This window comes from Petromyzon marinus, chromosome 6 (assembly GCF_048934315.1).
Source record: "Petromyzon marinus isolate PM22_M1 ecotype Great Lakes invasive population chromosome 6, UKy_Petmar_22M1.pri1.0, whole genome shotgun sequence".
In the NCBI taxonomy this organism is placed as follows: domain Eukaryota; kingdom Metazoa; phylum Chordata; class Hyperoartia; order Petromyzontiformes; family Petromyzontidae; genus Petromyzon; species Petromyzon marinus.
Genome location: NC_133672.1, coordinates 15,025,046 through 15,047,903, shown reverse-complemented (window position 1 = coordinate 15,047,903; position 22,858 = coordinate 15,025,046). Strand labels below are relative to the sequence as shown.

Sequence of the window (22,858 nt, the reverse complement as noted above, 5' to 3'; positions counted from 1 at the left end):
AAAATTGAATTGAAAAAGGTGCCAACAAATGTTTAGCTTACCTCCGCTGCGTCTCAAAGAGTGAAATATCTTGTCTGGGAGTCCATGAACCATTGGGGAAAGGGGCAACGCTTCCTCGATCAGCGACCGAGCGGCTGATCTGGCTCAAGCTGTCTAAATGTGCGCAAGCGTCCTCCGAGACACGGGGCACTGCGGTGGCTAGGAGATGTTAACTAGCTCGCCTGGTATACAGGAGGTCGTGGGTTCGATCCCGACCCTGACGCCTGCTGTATATTTGGGGTTTGCACGCTCTCCTCGTGGTCGCGTGGATTTTTCTCCGGGGTCCTCCGGTTTTTCCCCTCCACATTTAGAATCAACATCGCGCGTTTAGAGTGTTCGGCTGCGATAAATTTCCACGCGATAAGCCACTTCGCTGAGCTATCATTTGTGGTCCAGCTCGTTTCTGAAAAAAGAGCCATACAACATCGCAGTGGGTCTTACCTGGTTTCAAAAAGAAATAAACAAGTTGAATAGTTTGAGAGTAATGAGGAGCCTCGTCCTCGTCTTAGAATCCGGGGCAAAGGATTCCCAGCGTGACGCTCGCGGCTCCGGGCGCACGCGAAGAGAGAGAGAGGAGAGAGAGGGGAGAGAGGAGAGATCCTCGCTCAGGATCCAAACGCAACGTTCGCGCGGACACGAGGAGGCGGCAGCACGAGGAGAGAGTAAACTGGAACATTTATGTAAATACGCAGCCGGAAAAAATTAGACGGAGACTAAAGCCACATTTGGTTGACGAGAGAAGGTTCGTACACACACCTCGCGAGAAGAGATGAACGCAGAGGGCAAGTTTTGGAATGGCGACAGGTCAACGAGAACACGGCCTAAAGTGGTCTTGCTCCCCGTCATGTTAAGACGACGATACGGTACTTCATGTTTACATTCAAATATTAATTCGACAGGCAGACTACAACGGTACACTTATATAGTTTTATAGGATATTTTAGGGGGGGGGGGGTTCCCCCTTCTTTCTGAAATATATTAATCTCTCAAAATGTTAATAAATAATTTTATTGTTTTCTTCGGTACATTTAAGCTCGATTGACATCCAGCGTAAATGCTGTTGCAAGCCGAGCCCACATCTCTCGGCACCGGCACACGGCTCGGTGACGTTTTTTTTAATCTCGTCTCTTAAAATTGCACATTTTTAGGAGGAGGAAGGCCCTCTCTCACGAAACCTCAAGAGATTTATAAACGAAGTGATAAAAACACTGCGCCGAAACACTAAGACAGCGGTGTGTGTGTGTGTGCAGTATTCATCAAGTAACTGTCAAGTATTTACAGTAACGTAGGATCTGTCTGTGATACCGCCGATCGTCATAACCTGACACTGTTGCTGGCCTGCGTGCACAGACCATTGCGGAATGACGTGGAGGAGCCACAGGAGCTTTCGTAAGGGGGTTTGACCGAGATCAGAGTACGGCTCTGCCGCTTTTCTGCACTCAAAACGCAACGGGCAATCGGTGCCAGATGGAAAGACGCTTCGGAATCCCGAGCGCCGTGCTCATTTATGCGGCCTTTGAAAATTTGAACGCTATTGTGCGCGCCTACTGTGAGCGGCTATTGTGAGCGGAAAACACCGGACGGGGCCCTAAGGCGATGGGATTTCGATATAAATGACAGAGGGGCTGAGATTGTGACAATCGGGACATGGCGGTGGAGGCCAGGCGGGAGACCCGTCAGCCAGCAGCAGGGCCACTCCCACAGCGGCGGCACCGAGAGGCTATCGTGGGCTCGCGGAGCCGAAACGCCCGAAGCATGACGGCGCGTGACCACTCACCTGCCTGTCCCCTTCTCAAGCGGCACGGATGGGTGCCCACGGCCCGGCTACACAGCCCCATCATTACACAGCTGAATCTGAGGACCATCTCAAAGACGTCTGAAGAGCCTGTGGAAGCTGGCGTGTGGGGACGCTGCAGAGGCCGACTGTACGTCGGGACGCAGTCGCAAGGAGCCCCTCCGCTGACGGCACCAGCAGCGCAAGGCGTTTACGCCAAGGCCGATTATTAAAATTCGAAAGCGTGATTATTTCCCTTCGAGGTCTTTTTCGAATTTCAATTTCTTTACTCATTTCAGTGGGGCTGTAAAAGCTAAATAAGCAATGAGTGTTTGTGGAGCCAATTCCTCTTGAAGGCCGGAATGTTACCGGAAAAGGTTATGGCAGTGATGTGCACACAATTAGTGGTATTGTGGATTTTCAAAAAATAAATAAACAAAAATAACCAACCACTGATGCGTGTTTCTGCTTATCGGAGGAACGACACCCACATACGAACGAGCGGGAGCGTTTTCTGGAGCACGGAGAGCCCGAATGGAGTGAGGAGTAAACATCTATTTTACGTAACGCCCTAAATGCTATCATCACAAAAGTTGATGGGCAATATGGGGGGGTTGTCAATAAGCGATAGCTCGCACCATCGATCAGACGTGGCACAGTCCGGACGTGGAGTCTATTACTTTGGCCGCATTGTTTTTCAATCGTGAGAAAGTGCCACGTAATTCCTCATCTCATTTGTGCGGGCAGTTGTCCCGCAAATGTTTGATGGCCTCCGTGGAATATATCCACGCGTGCATTCGAGTTTGAACAAAGCCAAATTAAAAGTCGGTGCTCAGCTGTGCCGGTGGGGTGGAATAAAATAAAACTCACATTATTAAACATCTTTAGTAGAGATTATTATGATCATGAATATTACTCATAATAGGCCCAATAGAAACGGAGTACATATTACATTAGCGATGTCGGTGGCTGGATGTGCGTATGTGTGTGTGCATGCGCGTGGTGTTTGCTACTCAGCACGGCCCGGTGTGGGCTTGCGTGTGTGCGCGCGGGTGAGGACAAGTGTGTGCTGTGTTGCTGTGTGCGCGTCGGCATGTGTGTAAGAGTGTACATGTGTTTCAGAACATATGTGTGAGCGTACGCGTGTGTCAGCGTGGGTGTGAGCTTACGCGTGTGCGCGTGAGGGACTGCGCGCGCACGTGTGTGTGTGAGCGTACGTGTCAGAAGCTCTATGTGCATGTGTGTGAATGTACGTGTGTGTGTGTGTGCGCACACGCGCGTGCGTGCACGCTCGAGGGCTCCATTCGGTTGTCGCCGCCGCCGCCTAGCGGCCGCCGTTTCTCCGCCGGAGGCTTCGCGCCACGGCCTCGCCCAGCTCCTGCTCGAGCTCCTGCCGGCGCGACATCGCCAGCTTGGAGCCCGAGTCGTGCACCACCTGGCCCACGTAGGGCGGCGAGTGCGTGCCGTGGAGCATGAGCGTCCACTCGGAGAGCACGCCGCTTCGCGCCGCCGCCGCTGCCGCCGCGGGGCCCTCCGCTCCATCGGCGAAGCCCACCTCGAGCGTCCACCGGCCGCGCGGGTCCTCGCCCCACGTGTGCGTCGTCATGAAGGGCCAGCGGTGGAAGCCGACGCGCGAGTCGGAGTCGCGGGGCCGCCGGCCGAGCAGCAGGGAGCGCGTGCCCATGGGCGAGGTGAGGTTGAGCGTGAGGTCGCCTCGCCGCGTCGCGTTCACCGTCACCACGACCTGCACGTGCTCCAGGTAGCGCACGTGGTCGGCGCGCCCCTCGCACGCGTCCGTGTCCACGGTCAGCACCAGCCTGCCCTGGCCCGGCACGGCGCTGCACGGAACGCACGGAACGCAACGGCAAGGGGAGCGACTCCTTAAAGGGGGAAAGGTGCGAAACGGACTTCTGAAGGTCGCCAAATGCTGTTGCTGCTGCTCGGTGGAGCGGCTGAAATGGCCAGCAATGTCACAACAATTTACAGAAATCCGATGAGCTGTGAAGCTCTTTTTACAGATGTCCAGTAGGGGCAGGTCAGAAAGTTCACACAAAACAAATAATACACAAACTAATGGAAAGGTAAGAAAATCATGAAAAATAAATAAACAAACGTCCTCGCCCCGGAAGGCAGTCAAATGTGTCGTTGGTTGCTTCTGCAGATGGAAGTCGTGACAGATACCCAAAAATCCGCGAGATTTAGTGACAAAAAATGCTCGGTTAGCGTCACTGGTTGTTGTGCGCCTTGCTATACACGGGGCTGTTTCTGGGTGGCTTTGGGAGCGGGAATGAGGCAGGAGGGACACTGAGGCGGAGGTGCTCAGAGAGAGGCACGACAATGAAATGGAGCACGGACTCCCGCTTCACGCTGCGAGTTAACCGGTCCCCCCCCACCGCGCACCAACGGTGTAAATGCATTTCGTTTTGCCATTAAATCGGCGAAAGCCCGGACTTGAAGGGCTTAGTCGGCAGAGGCTAAGGGTGAAGCATTCGTTGATGCGCACGGCTCAGTAAAAGCCCAGTCTAGTGGGCACACAACAACAACAACAATACAACAAACCCCAGATAGACACAGGAAAAATTCGACGATGTCACTTGTGGAGCCACTCCACACCTCTGCAATATGCAGAGAGCAAAGAAAAAGTTCTTCCTTGTGCCTGACGTCGAGAGCACATTCAGTGAAAGGACCCCACCGCAGCCATCAGAATGGTAAAAAAAGAATAACACTCTGCTCATTTGTCATTATCACTGCCTTAGATAACAGACGAATACACAGCAGGCCGAAATCCCATCGTCAGAGCAGAGACGTTGGCTGTCTTGTGCTTGTCGATTGTGCTTTTACACCGGGCACCGAGACATCTGGGAGGTGTTAAGAAAGCTGAAGGGTTCAACGCGCTTTGAATCGACCCTTGAGGAGGTTGACATTTCGTAGACAACGAGCATTCAGCGAGGCTCCGATCGCGGTTTTTTTACCCGCGCACCATTTGGGCTCGTGGCTCGTGATTATTTTCTTGGCTTCATTACCCACGGTCTAATTTTGCATTGTCCCACTGTGTGTGTTGTGTTTTGCTCATTTGAATAATTGCGTTCGCCCAAACAGCCTAGGCAAACACTCGCGCCTTATTATTATTATTTCCAAAGAATTTGCAGACACCGCAAATAATCGACTCTCACGTGCGCGCAATGTGACGAATGTAAAGTGAACGTAAGAATCGATCGACGAATCAATGGATATTCACGTGCAGTGTTTAACAAGCCATTGCTGCGAACGTCAGCCTAAGAGACACCACACTGCTGCTATTCCAAGGCAACGTAGCAACGTTTCATATGTTATTGTTTTATGTGTTGCTTTTTCATCGCTGCCAATGCAGCCCCTTAAATGTTGGTAATATAGTAGCAGCGGGTGTGGGGAGCTACATCGCGAGTGGATGACAACAACAATTTAGAATTCCATGGCTTCTAGGCACAATCGTATCCCAAGGTGCTTTACAAAAATGAAAACCAAACTACATTAGAGCATAGCAGCGGATTCGGGGGAAAGGGGAGAGATCAGGCCAGGGAAACACGAGAGAGTGGAGCGAGAGAAAACGCTGCGACACAGCGCTGGGATGAAGCAATCACCAATATTGAGGCCAATAACGAGTCACTGGGACAGCAGGGACAGCCAGGGCAGCAGCACCGAGTCACTGGGACAGCAGGGACAGCAGGGACAGCCAGGGCAGCACTGAGTCACTGGGACAGCCAGAGCAGCAGCACCGAGTCACTGGGACAGCCGGGACAGCCAGGGCAGCACTAACGAGTCACTGGGACAGCAGGGACAACCAGGGCAGCACTGAGTCACTGGGACAGCCGGGACAGCCAGGCCAGCACTAACGAGTCACTGGGACAGCAGCGACAGCCAGGGCAGCACTGAGTCACTGGGACAGCAGGAACAGCCAGGGCAGCACTAAGTCATTGGGAGTGCAGGGACAGCCAGGGCAGCATCACCGAGTCACTGGGACAGCCAGGGCAGCATCACCGAGTCACTGGGACAGCCAGGGACAGCAGCGGTGACACGGCACTCACCGCGCGCTGGTGATGGAGCCGCCCTTGCAGTGGAAGCGCTCGGGGACGCTCCTCCAGTCGCGCGCCATGCGCACCATGGCCCCGGCGTCGAGCACCCCGTAGCCAAAGAGGTGGTTGAACTCGAGGCCCACGCCGTTGCGCTGCCACTTGTGCACCTCGTCGTGCAGCTGGTTCCGCTTGGACGTGAGCACGGTCAGGTGCTGCAGGTCGCGCCACGTCAGCTCCGGGCTGCGTGTGTTGGGAAAGGTCGGTGGTGGGAACGAGCGATCACTTAACGCCGACTGCTCCGCACTGAGCGGCTATATGCAGGAATGAGTCCGGTTCTAATTGACAACAATTATTGAGCGACGCTGCTGCGTTGGCAGCCGCGCACGAGCACGATGAGCGAACAGGACTCGCCAAGTTCGTCGATCACACTGTGGCCTCAAAAGGAAAGGTGTGCAAACGGTGACGTTTCGAGCAATGGCGCCCTTCGTCATAGCACGTGGTTATAATGGAGGTGTCCTGGAAATCCTGAAACAATCCCCCAATGTGGGTTTTTTTGTTGTTGTTGTTGTTGCGGGTAGGCGGATTCAGTGCGTGTTGTGGGGGTACAATCGCGTGCCAATGTGGGGGGTGGGGGGCGCGCGTGTGGTGACTTACTTGGCCTCTATCGCCAGGGCGAACACCCCGGCTGCTTCGGGGGCTGCGGCAGATGTCCCGGAGTGTCGCAGCGTGCAGTTACCGTACAGGTCCGTGGTGGCCTGGGCGGGAAGCGACACGCGACACGATCGTGGTTCCCGTGAAACCTTTCACCCCGTGCGTCTGTCACGCCAAGGAGCTGTGATTGTTCGCAGATGCTGTTGCATGCCTCTGATGCATTAGGCTCCTGCTAATGAGGAATTCCTTCACTCTATTATAGGCACGACACATCTACAACCCACTGGATTTTCATCTCATTTGTTTTTCAGGAGCGCAACACAATTATTCACAAACGCGTATCCCATTAGCGGAATTCCATCGCTGTCATCTGCGCGCGTCAATAACGCAGCTCCCCACTCAAGCCCACAAGGTGCCGTGTCCTCCCAGCCGCCCTCTTCCCGACTCCTCCGCCCCTAAAAACTCACCACGCCGGCCTCGGGGTCCTTCTTGCGCCCGTTGCTGAAGGTGGAGGCGAGCGTGGAGGAGCAGCTCTCGTCGTAGAGCGCCGTGCGCCCGTCGTTGATGGCCGAGTTGATGGAGATGGTCCACATGCTCGACGCGTAACCGTCGCAGTTACAATCGTCGTAGGAGCCTCCATCTCCCGATGCCCACACGTAGACGCTGCCCTTGCCTCCGCGGCCCTGAAGGGGCGACGTTGCACAGCAGCCGTCGTCAGGGCGATGGGTGGTTGGGATAGGGCGAGAAACGTGGAAGCTATCCGATGTGTTTTGGGAGCGTCCATAATAAATGACGTCACGCGATTTTGGACGGTTTTTGACCCCCCCCCCCTCGTCACACGGCGTCAGAAAAAGTCAGACCCCGCCCCCTCAAGTATGACGTCACAAAGCTTTCCCCTCCCCCCCCCAAAACCATATTTCCATTTTGAAAATAAAACATGCTTCAAATCGCTTTAAACTATTGTCATTGTAGTGCGTTGTTAATGTGGCGCTCCACTCTGATTTTGTAGGAGTGTTGTTATAACAATTAGTGTTGTTATAACCAGTTTATATTCATTTAAAGTTGCGCATTTTGATGTGACGTCACATTTCTCAACCCCCCCCCCCCTCGTCACACATCGTCACAAATGTCTGACCCCCCCCCCCTAGGTGCGTGACGTCATTTATGTACGGCCCCTTTCGCGTGGCACCGCGTGTTGTTCGGCATGATGCCCGGACGTTTCGCTTCCACGTGCCGGGAGAGCTCCTTCAGGAATTATTCGCGACTCAGCTCCTGAAGAAAGCTCCCGGCACGTGGAGCGAAATGGGGGGCATCGTGCCGAACCGCACGCGGAACTACGAGAAGAGCATTGGTCGAGCTATTCAGCACAAGCCACGAACACCTACGCAGAAGCGAGATGGACGTTCAGCACAGAGATGCTCGAAGAAAAATCTGTACAGCAGAGCTTATTTCCCGTGACTCGCAGCATTATGCGTGGGAGCTGTAGGGTCCGTGGAAACTCATATTAGCTAGCCGTGGCTTTAATTTGCCTATTATCTGCGATTGTCCAGGATTTTTTCCATGTGGACAAGTGGAGTAAATTTGCGGACATCCCCGCGGATAATAGAATCCGCGGTTTTCGCCCCCCCCCAACCCCCCCCCCCCCCCCCCCACATTTCAAAACGGATAAGAGGAGTTCCTTTGTAGATTTAATCAGAAAGGGGAGGTTGCGAGAGGCGACGCACACTTGCAAGACGGAGGAGGGTAAGTCAAACAGGGTGGGTAACCATAGGGAAGATCAAACAGCAGGCAGTGGTGGTGGTGGTGAGCCTATAAGAGTAGGCCTTGGAAGCCGCGTGCTGACGACAAGACAACTGTCAATTCTAGCAGAAGCAATGGCGAGGTGGGGGGTGCCACAACAGGCATTAGGTGTGACGACCTCTTGACCCCCTTGACTATTAGAGAGCACTTGCAAGCAGAACACCACAGGAACAAACGGTAACCTCATTGAGGCTCAGCACTCATTCGTCCGGAAGGGTGCTGCTTGTTACATTATGCAAGGTCCTCCTTTTTTCACGAGGAAGCAACAGGAGCACCCCAAAGAATATGTACACGCGCAGAAGGAGGAGGTCACTACCTCCGTACAGGCATGGGACATACCTACTTGCCGTACTGTCTCACACGAATCCCTCAAAAACACTCGTTGTTTGGGCAGCCCCTTTGTTGATATATTGCTGGGTGAAGGCCTCACCACGCCGTGGTGGTCGTGTGGGGTATATGGCCCTGGCCTTACGATGCTGGGTCAATGCGAGTTGGTGGAGGTGAAGGCGGGGGCGGTGGGGTGGCTTGTTGCAGGGCCCAGGACTGGCTCCGGAGTTTGACCTCGGGTCGCCGGATTCAGAGCACAGTGCACTAACCGTTGCGCCACCGCTCCTCCCCAGCCCTCATTATATTTACCTTTTTTAATACACATTGGATATGTACATGCAAACCACGGTGTACGTATATGCCACTTCACTCGCACGGTATTAACCAGAGAGAGAGCTGTTTATTTGTATTCCACACTTCCCTTGTGCATTGGAGTGAGTCTGTCTCCAAGACAATGTCCTTCGCCATGAAAGGGATCAATTGGCTATGATAAATGAACCAAAGGCGTAATGGATCTGTAATGAAATTTCCTTCGTCGTGCTGTTATTGAGCTTCGATGAAGGCCGACACGGCACATGAGGGGGTGGGTGGCTAGCACCAAGGCCGGGCGCCTTTGGTCTCCCGAATGCCGATGTTTACACACCACACCAGGTACTCATTTCAGGCTGAGTCGACCTAGGAAAGGCTCAGGACCAGTTCAAATAATCGTGACTGGTGTTGGTCCTGAGCGGGAATCGAACTCGGGTCACTGTGTTCGCAATGTGCTATTTTCTTTCTAAGTGACTTTACCGAAAGAACGAAAAAGTAAGGCTGTGTTATGGGCATATCGTCATTCACACCACCCTCCACCATCCCTGGTAATTCAATTAATTGTCACGATTAGGGAATCAAAATTTTATTTCAGAACTGATTACTTTTTGTCTCGTCCGTACGATTTTGTTAGAATTTCAGTTAATGACATCAGCAAATCATTTTCACAAAATTCCAATGAACTGCAACATATTGATTCTCTCGCGCACGATTCCGTGCACGCACTTGTGAGCACAAGGAATTAAGTAAGCCAATATGAAATAAACACGTGCCCAGCGAATCACAAGCCAGTGACTCTTGACGCACAACCGCATGCCCCATGAAAGTCGAAAATCCGGACCTTGAGCGAGGGACGTGTCCACGGCGGAACGGACAAACCCCGGGGGATATCCGCAACGGCGACGTGCCGAGATGGCATCGTTTGGGAAACTTTGCAGAGAGCAGACGTCCAGTGACGGCGCAAAACGGCCCTTTCCCGTCGGCGATGCTCGCGGACGCCCCAGCGTAACGAAACCGCGCGTCCGGGGCATCGAGGACGACGTTGCAAATGAGAGCAGGCCTCGGCCAACGAGGATCCCGGATTCGAACCCGCGATCTCGGCTCTCTGAGGTTGCGCGCGTTAGAGTGCAGCGTGGCGTCGTGGTGGCGACACACCCCCCCCCCCCACCCCCACCGAGCGGGATGATGTTCAACGGGCCGCGCGGGGAGCGTGAATGAGTCTGGGTGTTTGTGTGTGTGATGAGCTCACGGGCATCGCGTGATATTTGTCGCGAATTTTTTTTTTCTTCCCACGAACAATTACGTCCGTGCTTTGCGTGATGTGGCATTACTTGAGGTTTTCTCTTTAAAATATGGACGTGCTTAATTCATATTTGTAGAATGTGGACGTAAAAAAATGTCGCTCTTCGGAAGGCTTTCAATATCTTTGTATTGGGATACAATGCGAGAGCAAAGTATAATTATAGTTCAATTATAAAGTGCAGGGACGCAACAGGTGAGAGAGCACGCGGGTTCTCTTCGTGACAGCGCGGACGGGACGCACCCAGGAGACCTAGCGACGAGATATTGTTGCCGCATGAAGACAAAGACCCCCCGTATAGGCTTTGGGGAAAGTGCCGTTAGTGATGCTCACAAGTGCGTGCACGGCACGGCACACGAAGGGGTTAAGTGGCCAGCATCTTCCTAATAAGTCGACCTCGGGGAGGCCCAGGACCGTTTCAAATATTCGTCACTGGTGTTGGCCGTGAGCGGGAATCGAACTCGTGTCGCCGAGTTATTCGTGGAGCGCGCTCACCGCTGCGCCACCGCTCCCCGCACACAATGGCACGTGCGCTGGCGTTAACGAGCGAGCGGAGTAATATTAACGAGCAGGCGCCAAGCTTTAGAGGAGTGCATAGCGTCTTAGCAGGCCACGCGTCGGCGTTCCTCCCAATTAGGCGTCGGCGCGCGCACTCGTCAGATCCTGCAGCGCTGCCTCCGGCCGCACCTCGCGATCGCACGGTCTCTCCCCCCCCACGCCCTCTCGGCTCCCCGCAGCCGCTCTACCGATGGCCCATCCCGCCCCCCCCCCGACTCCCGGAGCGAACCTTGTTGACGCCGTCGGCCATGGCCTGGAGAGTGAGCTCACGAGGGCCGTCCACGGTGCGCCCGTCGTCCGTGGGACCCCAGCTGGCGCTGTAGATGTCGATCATCTGGGGCAGGTGGCTGATGGCCGACGCCTCGATTATGTCAGTCATGAAGGGCTGGTCCAGCATGCGGATGCCTGCAACACGGGGACGCGCGCGACTCACGCACACGGACGTGCACACGCGCGTGCACGGAGCCGTAGAGGCACGGTGGAGCGCAGGGCACTTGCTATTGGCCACCCCCCTCCCCCCGTGCAAAGCGTGAAACGGGAGCACCCCTGCCAAATCTTTACCCTACCCTTGCTAGCGCCCGCGAAGAGACATCTGCTGTTGCCATTGTTGGAAAAGTATGGAGGATCCGTGGATTCGTGATTTGCATTTGACCCGGGATTAGTAGCACCGCCCGCACGCTGGATAGCTACGCCACCACACACACACGGACACGCACGCATGGGCACCAGCACGCACACAACAGCAGGTGCTCGCACATACACATACGCGTACACCTGCATGCAGATCCGCACACACGTACGTGTACGGACACAGACGCACACGTGCACGCCGACACCCATGGCGCACACGTGCATGCACGTGCGGGTACGGGTGGAAGGCACGAGCCACGGTGAATTCATCGCTCTAAGTGCGCTATTTCTGTCACGTGTGCCAATTTCAATCCTGGCTGTTTTCATTTACATTTGTGCTCCGGCAAACCACATCCCCGAGACCCACGATCCCATTCTACGTGTCGGGTTTTGCCGCGCTATTCATTTCCGAAGTGCATTATGCACGGGCACGGCCAAGCGGAACAGCCCATGCCACCACGATCGCCAACCCTACCCCGGCCCTCCTTACCGGCGGCGCGCGCCACGCGCACAACGCTGCACCGCTGCATCAGCCGCACACCCGCGCGTCCCATTCCGCCACTCCGGGAAGGAACAGTCCCCACTTTTGACAGTGAATTTAATTCGTCGTCGTCTTTTAATGCGATGGTGATTTATGCCACGGCCGCCGCGGCCCTGACGTATTGCGCCGCGCGACAGACGGCACGTGCAGAACTCAACAGTTGCTTATTAGCGACGATCGCCCGTTACATTAATTGCTTGGAGGAGTTGGCGAGATGGTGATGGTTGGGTGGGGGGGGAGGCGGGTGTTGGGGGGGGTATCACGCGAACTCAAGTGTGGAGAAATCAAGCCCCGTGGAATAACAGCGCAGACCCTTGACAGGGTACACGCAGTGCCGTGGCCTCGGCAGTCCGAGCGGGGTTACGTCATTGTCATTCTGCCGGGGAGGAGGGAGGGAGAAGGAGGAGGAAAGCGCCCGCGCCGAGCTGTCAAAGGAGCTGATGAATTTGGAAGCCGAGGTTGGGGGTGACACGAGCGTTTGCTGCAAGCAATTTAATTCACGGTCCGCTGCCATTGCCGACGAGAGCACGGGACTAATCTGGGGTGGGGGTGGGGAAAGCGCGTGGACGCAAACTGAGATCAAACGCAACAGGGTCACTAATACGTCTTTTTAACACCGACAGCAAATTTAATGTACGTGATTAGCATCCGTTTTTTTCCCCGCAGGCAACGCAAAAGAAAATAAAACCCGCTTTTAGACGGCGTTTGTCAGTGTTTACCTTTGCAAGCAAGCATGTCGTGATGGAAATCTCCACGTTCGTTTGACCGGGACCGATGTCGCCACAGACTAAGCACTGCTGGCTTCGCGACAATGTGGTGCAAATTTTATCGACCCGAGGAGGATGATGGGTGTGAGCCAGCCATCAAGTCGGATTTCATCGAATGCCTTTTCCACGTGTGAGTGCGGAGCTCTGCGGAATTTCTACACCCGGTGTCATCACCATAAAACTATTCACGCAAGCTAAAATAAGCAACACATGGACGTGCCTATTGTCCCAAGAGTCATTAAGGAGGACCCCGTATTTGGATTTTGGCCAATTCTATTCGCGGGAAGCTCCCACTATGTTAATAGAAACTAGAACACACGGGAGAAAACCCACACACGTATAAGGAAATAACACTCAAACCTCCAAAGAGATGGATTATATAATCAATTGCTTTGCTGCCAGTTCCCGACTACCCTCACAATCAAAATCAACAACACCACCTGGTGTGTCTAGACAGCCTCCCGTCCAATTGCTAAGCGGGCTCCATCACACTTAGCAATCAGGATGTATTGGGGCCCATTCGGGTGATTTTTTTGTCATCAGCTCTAGAAAAGGCGCCTCCACCTTAGGGGCTTGTGCAATGACTGGTACAAGTGTAGTGATTGTTCCGCACGATCCCTGGGACAGAGAAATCAAGAAGGCGGGGGAAAACACTCCACGCTCTGATTGGTTAGAGCACGGAGAGCAAGATGATTGGACGGAACGTTCAAAAAGGGAAAAGTAGCTGGTCGGGTTGGGTGAGCGTCAGGTGGGATGGTTACGCCAGGTGAGGGTGAGAGAGGGTGATGAGTGATGGGGAGCCAGGAAGAGGTTAAAAGAGGGAGCGGGAGGCGAAGTTCGTGGGCATTGCGGGAGAGAGCGGAAAACGAAGGTATGGACCCGTGCCCTGAACAACAGAGACCTTTTCCTTGTGGATAGAGAAAAGGGCGAGAGCCTTCTTTCACAAGCGACTGGGAGCGGTGCGGCGAGCGATGCCTGTGTGGGCAAATACTCGGTGGCCGCCCAGTGCGTGTGTGTTCCATGCGTGCGCGTGGTAATTACTGCACCGCATTACGAAGCCGGCAGCTGTCAAACAATCAGTGGCAACTGCCTGAACGGCGCCTGAGCGTGGTGCTGACCATGCAGCGCCATCGTCCGCCGTGTTGGCAATAAGCCGTGCCCGCGAGCAGCAACTTGCAAGCCGACAGTCCGTGTCGAGGCTACCTGGGGGACCTTTTATTCTTGTGCGTGCGCGTGACTCCGGTACCTGCCACGCGCGAGTTGTACGCGACTCCCACTCCACACACGTTGTTGTTGGCGACTGCAGAAACTTCCCCCGCACAGCGGGTTCCATGGCTGCTCCACACACACACACACAGAAAAAGCCTAGCTTTAGGGGGAAATAACATCATCTCATTTCATTTCCACTCCAAGGCGACGTCGGCGCGTCTCTCTGCTCACTCGAGCATGCAGGGAAGAGGCTTAAATCCACTCGTGGCCGTGAGCCAGATATTCCACGGCGAACATCCCTTTTGTGCAGTCAACCTTTTCGTTGGAGAAGCTATTGCCGACTTCCCCCCGAGGCGGCACGGTGGCGAGATGTTAACTACCTCGCCGGGTATGCAGGAGGTCGGAGAGATCGATCCCGACCCTGACGCCTGCTGCTGTATATTTGGAGTTTGCGTTGTTATTCTCGTGGTCGCGTGGATTTTTTTCTCTGGGTCCTCCAGGTTTTGCCCCCCCCCACATTTAGAAACATGCATTGGGATTATTTAGATTATTTTTGTGCTATAAATGTCCAAATGATGGGGCCACTTTGTTGAGCTATCATTTGCGGCCAGGTCGCTTCTGGAAAATAAGTTAATACCTCAGTGGGCTTTTGCCTTGTACAATGCGGATGGTTTAGTTTTATTTGTATGTTTGGGTGATTTGTTTCCCTCTCGTGTACTTGTTTGTTGTTGTAACGTTCTTACCCTCCCCTACTGGACATCTGTGAAAAAGAGCTTCATAGCTCATCGGATTCCTCCAGTGTCAATATTCTGACTTATATCCAACCTCGAGCGGCGATCATGATTATAATGGGCGTCTGGATTGACCCCGAATCAAGATCGCGACTCTGGACCCTTCCAAATGACGAAGCCAACTGTGGCAGTCTCGGATTCATAATTCTCTCTGACCCCGCGGGGTACACGGCTCGTTTGTCACTGCGCGCACCGCCCCAAGCGCGCGTTACCTGTTGAACCAGTCGTCGGTGTAGCGTGGGTACGGAAAGGGATCGTTGCTGCTGAAGTCGTAGCTGGCCTCGGCATGCTGCGAGCAGAGCAAACACGGATTGATTAACTTGCCCGTCGCCTCGCCTGTTATAACCAACGCCGTAAGAATTAATCTGTTCAAAGTGGCGTTTTGTTTTACGCGAGCCCTCTGTCGGAGGGTTTAATTGGATCGCGGCGTGAACGTGAATCTGGGCGTCGTTTCGCCTCTCTACGCACCGAGATGGGATTATTCGGCACAAATGCGTAGATTCACTCCGCTCTTTGTTCATTAGGTTTGGTTCATTGCTGTTGACTGGACCACCCTTTGGAGTGGCTGATGGTGGAGACTGGGGGAACTGCGTAGGTGATCAGAAGTAATACAGTTTTCAGTTTCAGTTTCATTTATTTAGAATAACCCTGTGAGCCACTCTTGATTCGGGTGCAACCGCAACAAACAATAAAATTACAAGAGACATTTAAAATTGACTGTACGCAAATTGAAACATCCCCTACAAAAACAATAAAATATTCCAGAAAAAAGCACCATTTGTTTATGCTGCGTACAAAAATGTGAACAAAAAATCCCAATACGACTCTCCCCACTCCTCTCTGAGTCGCCTCTTCCTTGCTTCCAAGACCTTGGCACCGGCCAAGCAGTGATGCCATAGTAGGTTATGAAATGAATAAGCGTACAATATATCGTCTCCATGTATCCGTCTACTTCACATAAAGTAATGCGTTTCTTCCACAACCCATCATAGTACGGCCTTCTGTGAGTATTGTACTTCCGTCAGTACGGATGGCCCCGTGTAGGCGATGGCTTGTGAAAGACTTTTTTTATTGTCGCAGAGAGACGTACATATGGAGTCGAATTGTCCGCTTCTCTATTTTATCATCTGTTCTCTACAATGACGCTTATGATTATTTTCAGTCATAGTACGTACTGAATTTTCAGGGGTTTTTCTTCTTCTTATATTAAATAAGTTTGGGGTGACATTCGCATATCTCAAAATGTGGCCTTTCATGTCGCTTATACTGTTGCCATTTACGAAGACAAAGATCCCCTGTATAGCCTTAGCAGGCTGTTGGGGCAAGTGCTGTTAGCGAGCACCTATGAAGAACTGCACGGCACACGAGGGGGTGGGTGGCCAGCAGCACGCCCGGCCGCCTTTGTCTCCCTAGTGGCCAATGTTTACACGCCACCGCACCAGGTACTCATTTGAGATATATAAAATATATATATATACCATTCCGGACAAAAAGCATCAGCATGTACACAGTTTGTTACGGCACTTACTTGTAATGTAATTTAGCAATGTGTTTCATTGTTGAAATGTCACCTTTTTCCCACGAATACACACGTTCTTTTTCAATCACATTATTGCCATTACCCCCAATTTCAAGTTTTAATGTAGGGCTGAGCAAAACTAAACAAAACCGACAATTCCAGTGATTTCACTTTTCAACAAAACCCATTTTTTGTTGTTCCAGAATCCTAATTCTACGTGATGCGTTAAACAAGGTGGGGATTGTCACACGCAGACCTTCATTGGAAGTACATTACAAATCCATTCCATTCACACTGTCAGCCTGGTTAAGTGCTCATTCCGCTCACTACACTTTTACTACTTGCTCATATATATTTATTTGTATTGCTGCTGCAGGCCGGGTACAATGTTGCACATCCTCCCGCATTAGTTAACCATTACAAAGCTAAGCCACTCGATGTCGAACAAGCCATTCGGGCGCCCACCAGCGTAAACCTTGCACAATGCAAGTGGGCAGAATTCATGAGCCACTTTAGCTTGTGTTGTTCCTGTGTGCGCGTGACTCGTCGTCTGTGTCCCCTCCCCCCTTAACCATTCAAAGCGTCTTCTTGACGATGCTCCTGGCTGATGGTGAAGGAGCTTCGAGGGCTGACTGTAGGTGAGGGCTGAACGATTTGGGGAAAATATCTCATTGCGATTTTTCTGACATATTGCGATTTGATATGCGATTACATTTTTTTTAAGTCAAGCTTCAGTTCAATGTTCGCTGTGTGATAGATTTAAAACATGTGATGGAGCATTACCACGTGATACCATCAAAATAGAAACTGCTCAATATATTGTAATGCAAGGATGAGAACTTAAAAGATATGCATTGCTTCCAACATGTATTTATTAAAATGTGTTAATTGGAATAGAACAATCAAACATAGAACAATTGTTAAGTTAAATAAATAAAATTATAATAATAAAAAATATAACAATTCCAATAACACAGTAAGATGACTTTTCAAATCGTAAAACATCGCAGCCTTTGCGATTTGCTAATCGCATTGTTTCAAATTGCGATTTCGATTTTAAATCGATTAATCGTTCAGCCCTACTTAAGAATCATTGATGCTGCTCTGCGAATAATTTATGACGTGCCACATCCGTATCGCATTATTTTTGTCCTTGTGCCCTATATTCCTATAAACTTGTGCTAGCATTATAAGAATAGGGTGCGATAATATAGGATTATGGATTCGCGTGTCATGTATCTCTAGTGGGAGTGCCTTACGCCGACAAATCACTTTTTAAGCCAGCCTACAGCGGTGTTCCCAAAAATATCGAGCAAGGAATTCAGCCCTGGTCGTGTGTGGTGTCACGGTGTCGAATGTCAACCTCCAGATATGCGCTGCAGTGGGAACAACGGAGGATCAATGGCGCCGTCACATCGTCTTTGATGCCACGGTGGCTCACTTTGCTGTGAATCTCAGAAACCGGTGGTGTGGTGCCACAGCCACTGCATTCAACTCCCTACTCCGCTTGTTCTTTGCGTTGCAGCTTCTCGTTAGGTGGTGACACCTCCAGGTGCGCACGGTGCACACAGGAGAACGCATTACTCAGTTAAAATAATGATCGTAGTGCGAATAAAAAATAATAATCTAACGTATACAACCGTCCACAGATCCTGTTGAGGCTATGATCAAATCACCCTGGGCGTGCACCACCTCATCAGAGCTCACGAAGCTCAGCAGCACAGATCGCTGGGCGTTACGCGCGCCAACGCCGCTCGCGCTTCGGTACGGCGACGGCAGCGAGCGAGTGTGCGTTGACTCACGTAGTTTGCGGCAAGGTCCGGGTGAAGGTAGTCAATACCTGCGGGTCGATGGACAAAACATCAGCGGTGTAACACAACACCACCAGCGTTCACAATAACACCTTTGTAAAACGTGGCCTTGTGTTTTTTTTTAACAAAAACAAAAAGGACCCACCGTCATCCATGATGGCGATGGTGACTCCTTTGCCCGTGTAGCCGAGTTCCCAAGCCTCCACCACGTTCAGATCCAGTCCAGGTTTTCCATCTGCCTGCCCCGTGTTTATCTAGGACATCGAGAGGCAGCCGTGGGGAGGGGGGGATGGGGTGCGAGGGTGGTGGGGGAGGCACAGGAGAGCGACAGCGCAACAAAGACATCAGAGACGTATTCACCAGGACTGTGAATATGGTGCTGCATCATGGAACACTTGAGGAAATGCGTGTCCGCTTAAGAGCTCACAGGTGCACGACTTCTGCTTGGAGTGCATTTTCCACGGTATGGACATCCACCACTCGTCCGCGCAGAGAGGCCCAACGAATTTGTCACGTATCGATTTGTCACGTATCGCGTTATTTAATGATTTGTCATGGGCTGCTAATTTCCATCGTTGGAAGAGCCGCGACTGCCGAGAAGCACACGTGACAGCAGACACATGTGACGCCATTGTTTTCATCGCGTCAGAAAGCGCCTCTTTAGCCCCTAAGTGCAGTGCTTTTAGTGTTCACTTTGCATGTTAGCCTCAGGTTGCAAAACGCACGCAAAGTAACATTAATTCGGGAACCATTAGCAAATGAAGCCCATGTATAGTGACGAAGGTTGCCACCTCTTGAGGTACACAGTACAACCAGACCATATAATGGGAGGAATATATCACAATCCTGGAGGAAAGGAGAGCTGCGTGTACACGCGTTGCTTTGAGTGTTGTGCTCTTTTTATTTTAAACACCTCATGTACTGTATGTATGTATGTTGAACTTCGTTCGTGCCGTACGTAGCCAACCATACTAATCGGAGGTGGAGGGAAGAAAAATTACTCGTAAAAAAAACCGGGAATTGTAATGTTTCGCAGAAGACTTACAGATGAACCCGGACCGCTGACTCAACAAAAATGTGAACAATCCCAGGTGAACAATCCCAGGTGATCCGAGACAAGGTGGCGACCGTAACAATCGAGGCCCCTTGGCGGTCGGGGATGGCGCTTGCGATCAAAGGGGTCCTCCCTACCAGGTACCACTGCTTGCTGAAGAGCGGGTCGTTCATGTCGATGTTGAAGTTGTCCAGGGACTTGTATCCGCGCTTGTTTCGCGAGTATCCCTCCTGCTGCACCACGCGCTTCACCTGCCGCACGCGTCCACGGCACGAGGAACAACGGGCGGGAGGGAGGGGGAGTAAGGGCGACTGCGGTGACAAACGCCCTCGATTGTGGGTCCCAGAAAGGATGGCAACGACAGTGGTGAATCTGTCGCTCGTCTCAATTTCCGGCCCGATGAAGCTCGAAGTGAAAATTTCGCATTGCCACGGCGGTCGGAAGCCTCTCCGTCTTAAATAGATGTGCGAGACTTGATTTTTATTTTGTTATCTGAAGAAACTGAACAAAAATGTAACATTGTAAAATATAACGAGTGTATTGTGAGCGTGACGATCACGATGGGTTTCAAAAAACAAAACGGCCAAATTGCCTCCGGTCATTGGGTGGTTTCTGCACCAGCGGTGTTCATCGTTGTGATGATAGTTATATTAAAGGATCTTATTTCTCTTACTATATTTTGCTACGATGGGGGAAGGAAGGAGATTTGGACAACGCACGTGAAGTCAGAACTACACGTTTACGCGAGTCGCCACGGTGGCGAGATGTTAACTACCTCGCCTGGTACACATGAGGTCGTGGGTTCTATCCCGACCCTGATGCCTGCTGTATATTTTGAGTTTTCATGTATTTATCCCCGTGGTCGCATGGATTTTTTTCCCGGGTCCTCCAGATTTTCCCTCCACATTTTGAAACAGGCGCTTAAGAGTATTTGGCTGCTATAAATGTGCACATGATAAGCCACTCCGTTGAGCTATCATTCGTGGACAAGTTCGCTTCTGAAAAAGAGCTGTAGAGCTCAGTGGGCCTTACCCGGTAAAATAAATAATAAATAAACTATACATAAATAAGTCAAACGCCTCGAGTGTTGGAGAACAGCAATCGACTAGCCAAGCGCAGTGGCAGGACAGGTGGCCTGAGTCACCTATGCGTGCTCTCAGTCACCTGCGCGCGCTGTCACGCATGGTAATGTCCTCTTTACAGCCCCACGCCCCTGCTTGGCCGAGCTCCAACACGGCAAAACTGCACTTTGTTAAATGAATGCTGGCTGACGGGCTGACGATGTCGGTTCCAAGTCGCGGGAGGCACAATAAATGTAATTCGCAAAGGCTTTCGAGGTGTGTGTGTGGGGGGGAGGAATTTGAGTAAAGGCGGCCCTTCAGGCCCTCAAAGATGTGATGGGGGGATAGAGTTGCGTGTGTGATCTCCTCCCCCCCCACACCTCTGCCTTCGCCTCCGCTGAGAGCCCCTTAGCAGTTTACTTACACGGGGCAATAAAGTTGTGTTCACTCGGCATGCCCTTTTCGTCAAGGCTGGCCCTGACTGAATCCATAATAAAATGTGTTCACGGACGGAGAATGAAATATTCTTCATATCCACCGCAACTGGTTTAGTCGCTGTGTATGTGGCTGCGCGTAAAAGCATAAAGCGCAGCCAACAATGACTATAGCAAGATAATAAATTCACGTTTAGCTATCAACTCGCTTAAATGTCCCCTCTTGATGAGCACTGTCCTGCAGCTAAATAAAAAAAGCCATCTGGAATTGACGACACCTGGAATGATGATGATGATGATTGCGTGCGGAGGAGGCAGAGTAGCCATTGAATGCTGCTACTTAAGCCGCTGGGCACAGCGTATTAGAGCTGAGCAGAGCGAGCTTTGGAGATTGGCGAAACAAAACAGGAGCAGGCAATGCCCGTTGTGCACACTATCACGCCACACACAGCGCGCGTTTAAATGATTCAGTGTACAGTCCCTGTTAAATTATTCAGTCCGCGATGCCCAAAATCCACAGTCCTCCACGTGCCCAGGCCTCCTGCAGCTGCTCTCGAGCCTCAATGGCTCAACGAAGCCGTTTATTCATTTTCATATTTTGCTTTCTCGAATCGTACAAAGCTGCAGCTCCAAATCCCCCTACCCCTCCCCATAATGAGCGGAGGACAGGCGCGGCGAGCCCAGAGCGAGTGCTCGTCGCATCTTCACGATGATGTGAACGCATGCGGTATAAGGAATTTAAACGCAGGCCCCAAATCTCTCACCCCGTAGGAACTCTCTCAAATTATCCCCCATTAATAATGCAGCTCAGGCTCGATCGGCACGGCAAAGCCAACGCCGCGTGCGCGTGTGCGCGTGCGTGTCTCTGTGTGTGTCTTTGGAGCGGTGGGAGCAGTGGTGAGCGCACTGGGCTACGAAACCCGACGCAACGGACGCGAGTTCAATTCCCGCGCATGGCCATTAACTGCGGCGAATACAGTATCTGAACCGGTCTTGGACATCTTCGTTAGGTCGACTCAGCCTCAAATGAATACCCGGTGCGGTGTGTAAACATCATCACTGGGGGAGACAAAGGCGGCCTGGTGTGGTGCTTGGCCCACACCACCCCCTCGCGTGTTGTGTCGGGCCTTCGTAGTTCGCTCGCTAGCAGCACTCGCCCCAACAGTCTGGGAAAGGCTCAACGGGGGATCTTTGTTGTGAGATCAATCTGCAGAAGGCGAGCACCCGATTTTCCTTCTCCGCAGCTGGGATGCATTTGTGATGACCGCGAACACTGTCCCAATAATACATCCAGGAATACTCTTTATGTAATGATGCGGGTGAAAAAAAAAATGACAGATATAATAAAAAAAAAGATGTTAGACGGCGACTTTACACGCAGAGGAACGATGAGTAAATAAGACGGTACATGTGGGATTTTTTTTTACATATATAATTCTAATACAGTACATTATCATCACCAGCCATGACCTATCTAATCCACTGCTGATTGAAGGACTACCCAAGTCCTGATTATCGCTCAAAAATACGCAACGTGTTATCTTTAGTAATCGGAAACAATGGGAGTCCCATCGGTAAATTCTCAAAGCGAGCGCACAAAACACACGGGACACACGTCGCAAGATTACGGCGAGCATGAAACAAATGCACCGGCCCCTCCATGGAAATACGAGAGTCTTCACGGTCTTATGAAAGTCACTGCAGAACGGCAAAATCAGCTCGACCGTAACGAAATGCACGCGCTCACAGCCTTTTCGGTCTGAATTTCCGCTATGCGACTCAGGCCCACCACCCACACACCGTGCGGGTTTCCACGGGAGGGGATATTTGATCATTCTCCATCCAACCACACCGCTCAGGGTTGTTGAAGGTGGGCAGCGTAAGAAGACATCGGCGCATGGTGGAGGCGCAACGGTGGATTCTTGCTGCGACGCATCCCGCACGGCAGCGTACAACGTCTGGAATATTCCAGACGGTCGCCCATCTTCAGCGCTATCCAGGCTCAAATCAGCCGAGCGTCACGAGAACAGTTGAAATCGGGCTCATACCCGGGTGGGGGGGGGGGGGGACGTTTAATTATGAGGCGACGCATCAAAAAACGCCGTTCACAAAAAAAAGCAATTCCTGTGCCTTGCCACCACGCACTCGGCAAGGCACGTGGGCGCACGCCAGTTGCACGTGAACTCCCCACACCATCACCCCGTGACTGGCTCACATTATGACCGAGCCAG

General features: G+C 52.0%; 1 protein-coding gene across 1 annotated transcript in view; it reads right to left on the bottom strand.

Moving 5' to 3' along the window:
* Window positions 1-697: 697 nt before the first annotated feature.
* Window positions 698-22,858, bottom strand: part of PCSK2 (proprotein convertase subtilisin/kexin type 2) — a 30,738-nt gene continuing 8,577 nt past the window's right edge. The window contains exons 3-12 of the mRNA XM_032948531.2: window positions 19,270-19,383; window positions 18,224-18,332; window positions 18,070-18,107; window positions 14,961-15,037; window positions 13,995-14,083; window positions 11,040-11,215; window positions 6,984-7,199; window positions 6,520-6,620; window positions 5,878-6,105; window positions 698-3,651 (exon numbers count right to left, since the gene is read on the bottom strand). Of these exons, the coding sequence (XP_032804422.1) occupies window positions 3,138-3,651; window positions 5,878-6,105; window positions 6,520-6,620; window positions 6,984-7,199; window positions 11,040-11,215; window positions 13,995-14,083; window positions 14,961-15,037; window positions 18,070-18,107; window positions 18,224-18,332; window positions 19,270-19,383 (1,662 nt within the window). The 3' untranslated portion in view covers window positions 698-3,137. The remainder of the gene's footprint in view (window positions 3,652-5,877; window positions 6,106-6,519; window positions 6,621-6,983; window positions 7,200-11,039; window positions 11,216-13,994; window positions 14,084-14,960; window positions 15,038-18,069; window positions 18,108-18,223; window positions 18,333-19,269; window positions 19,384-22,858) is intronic.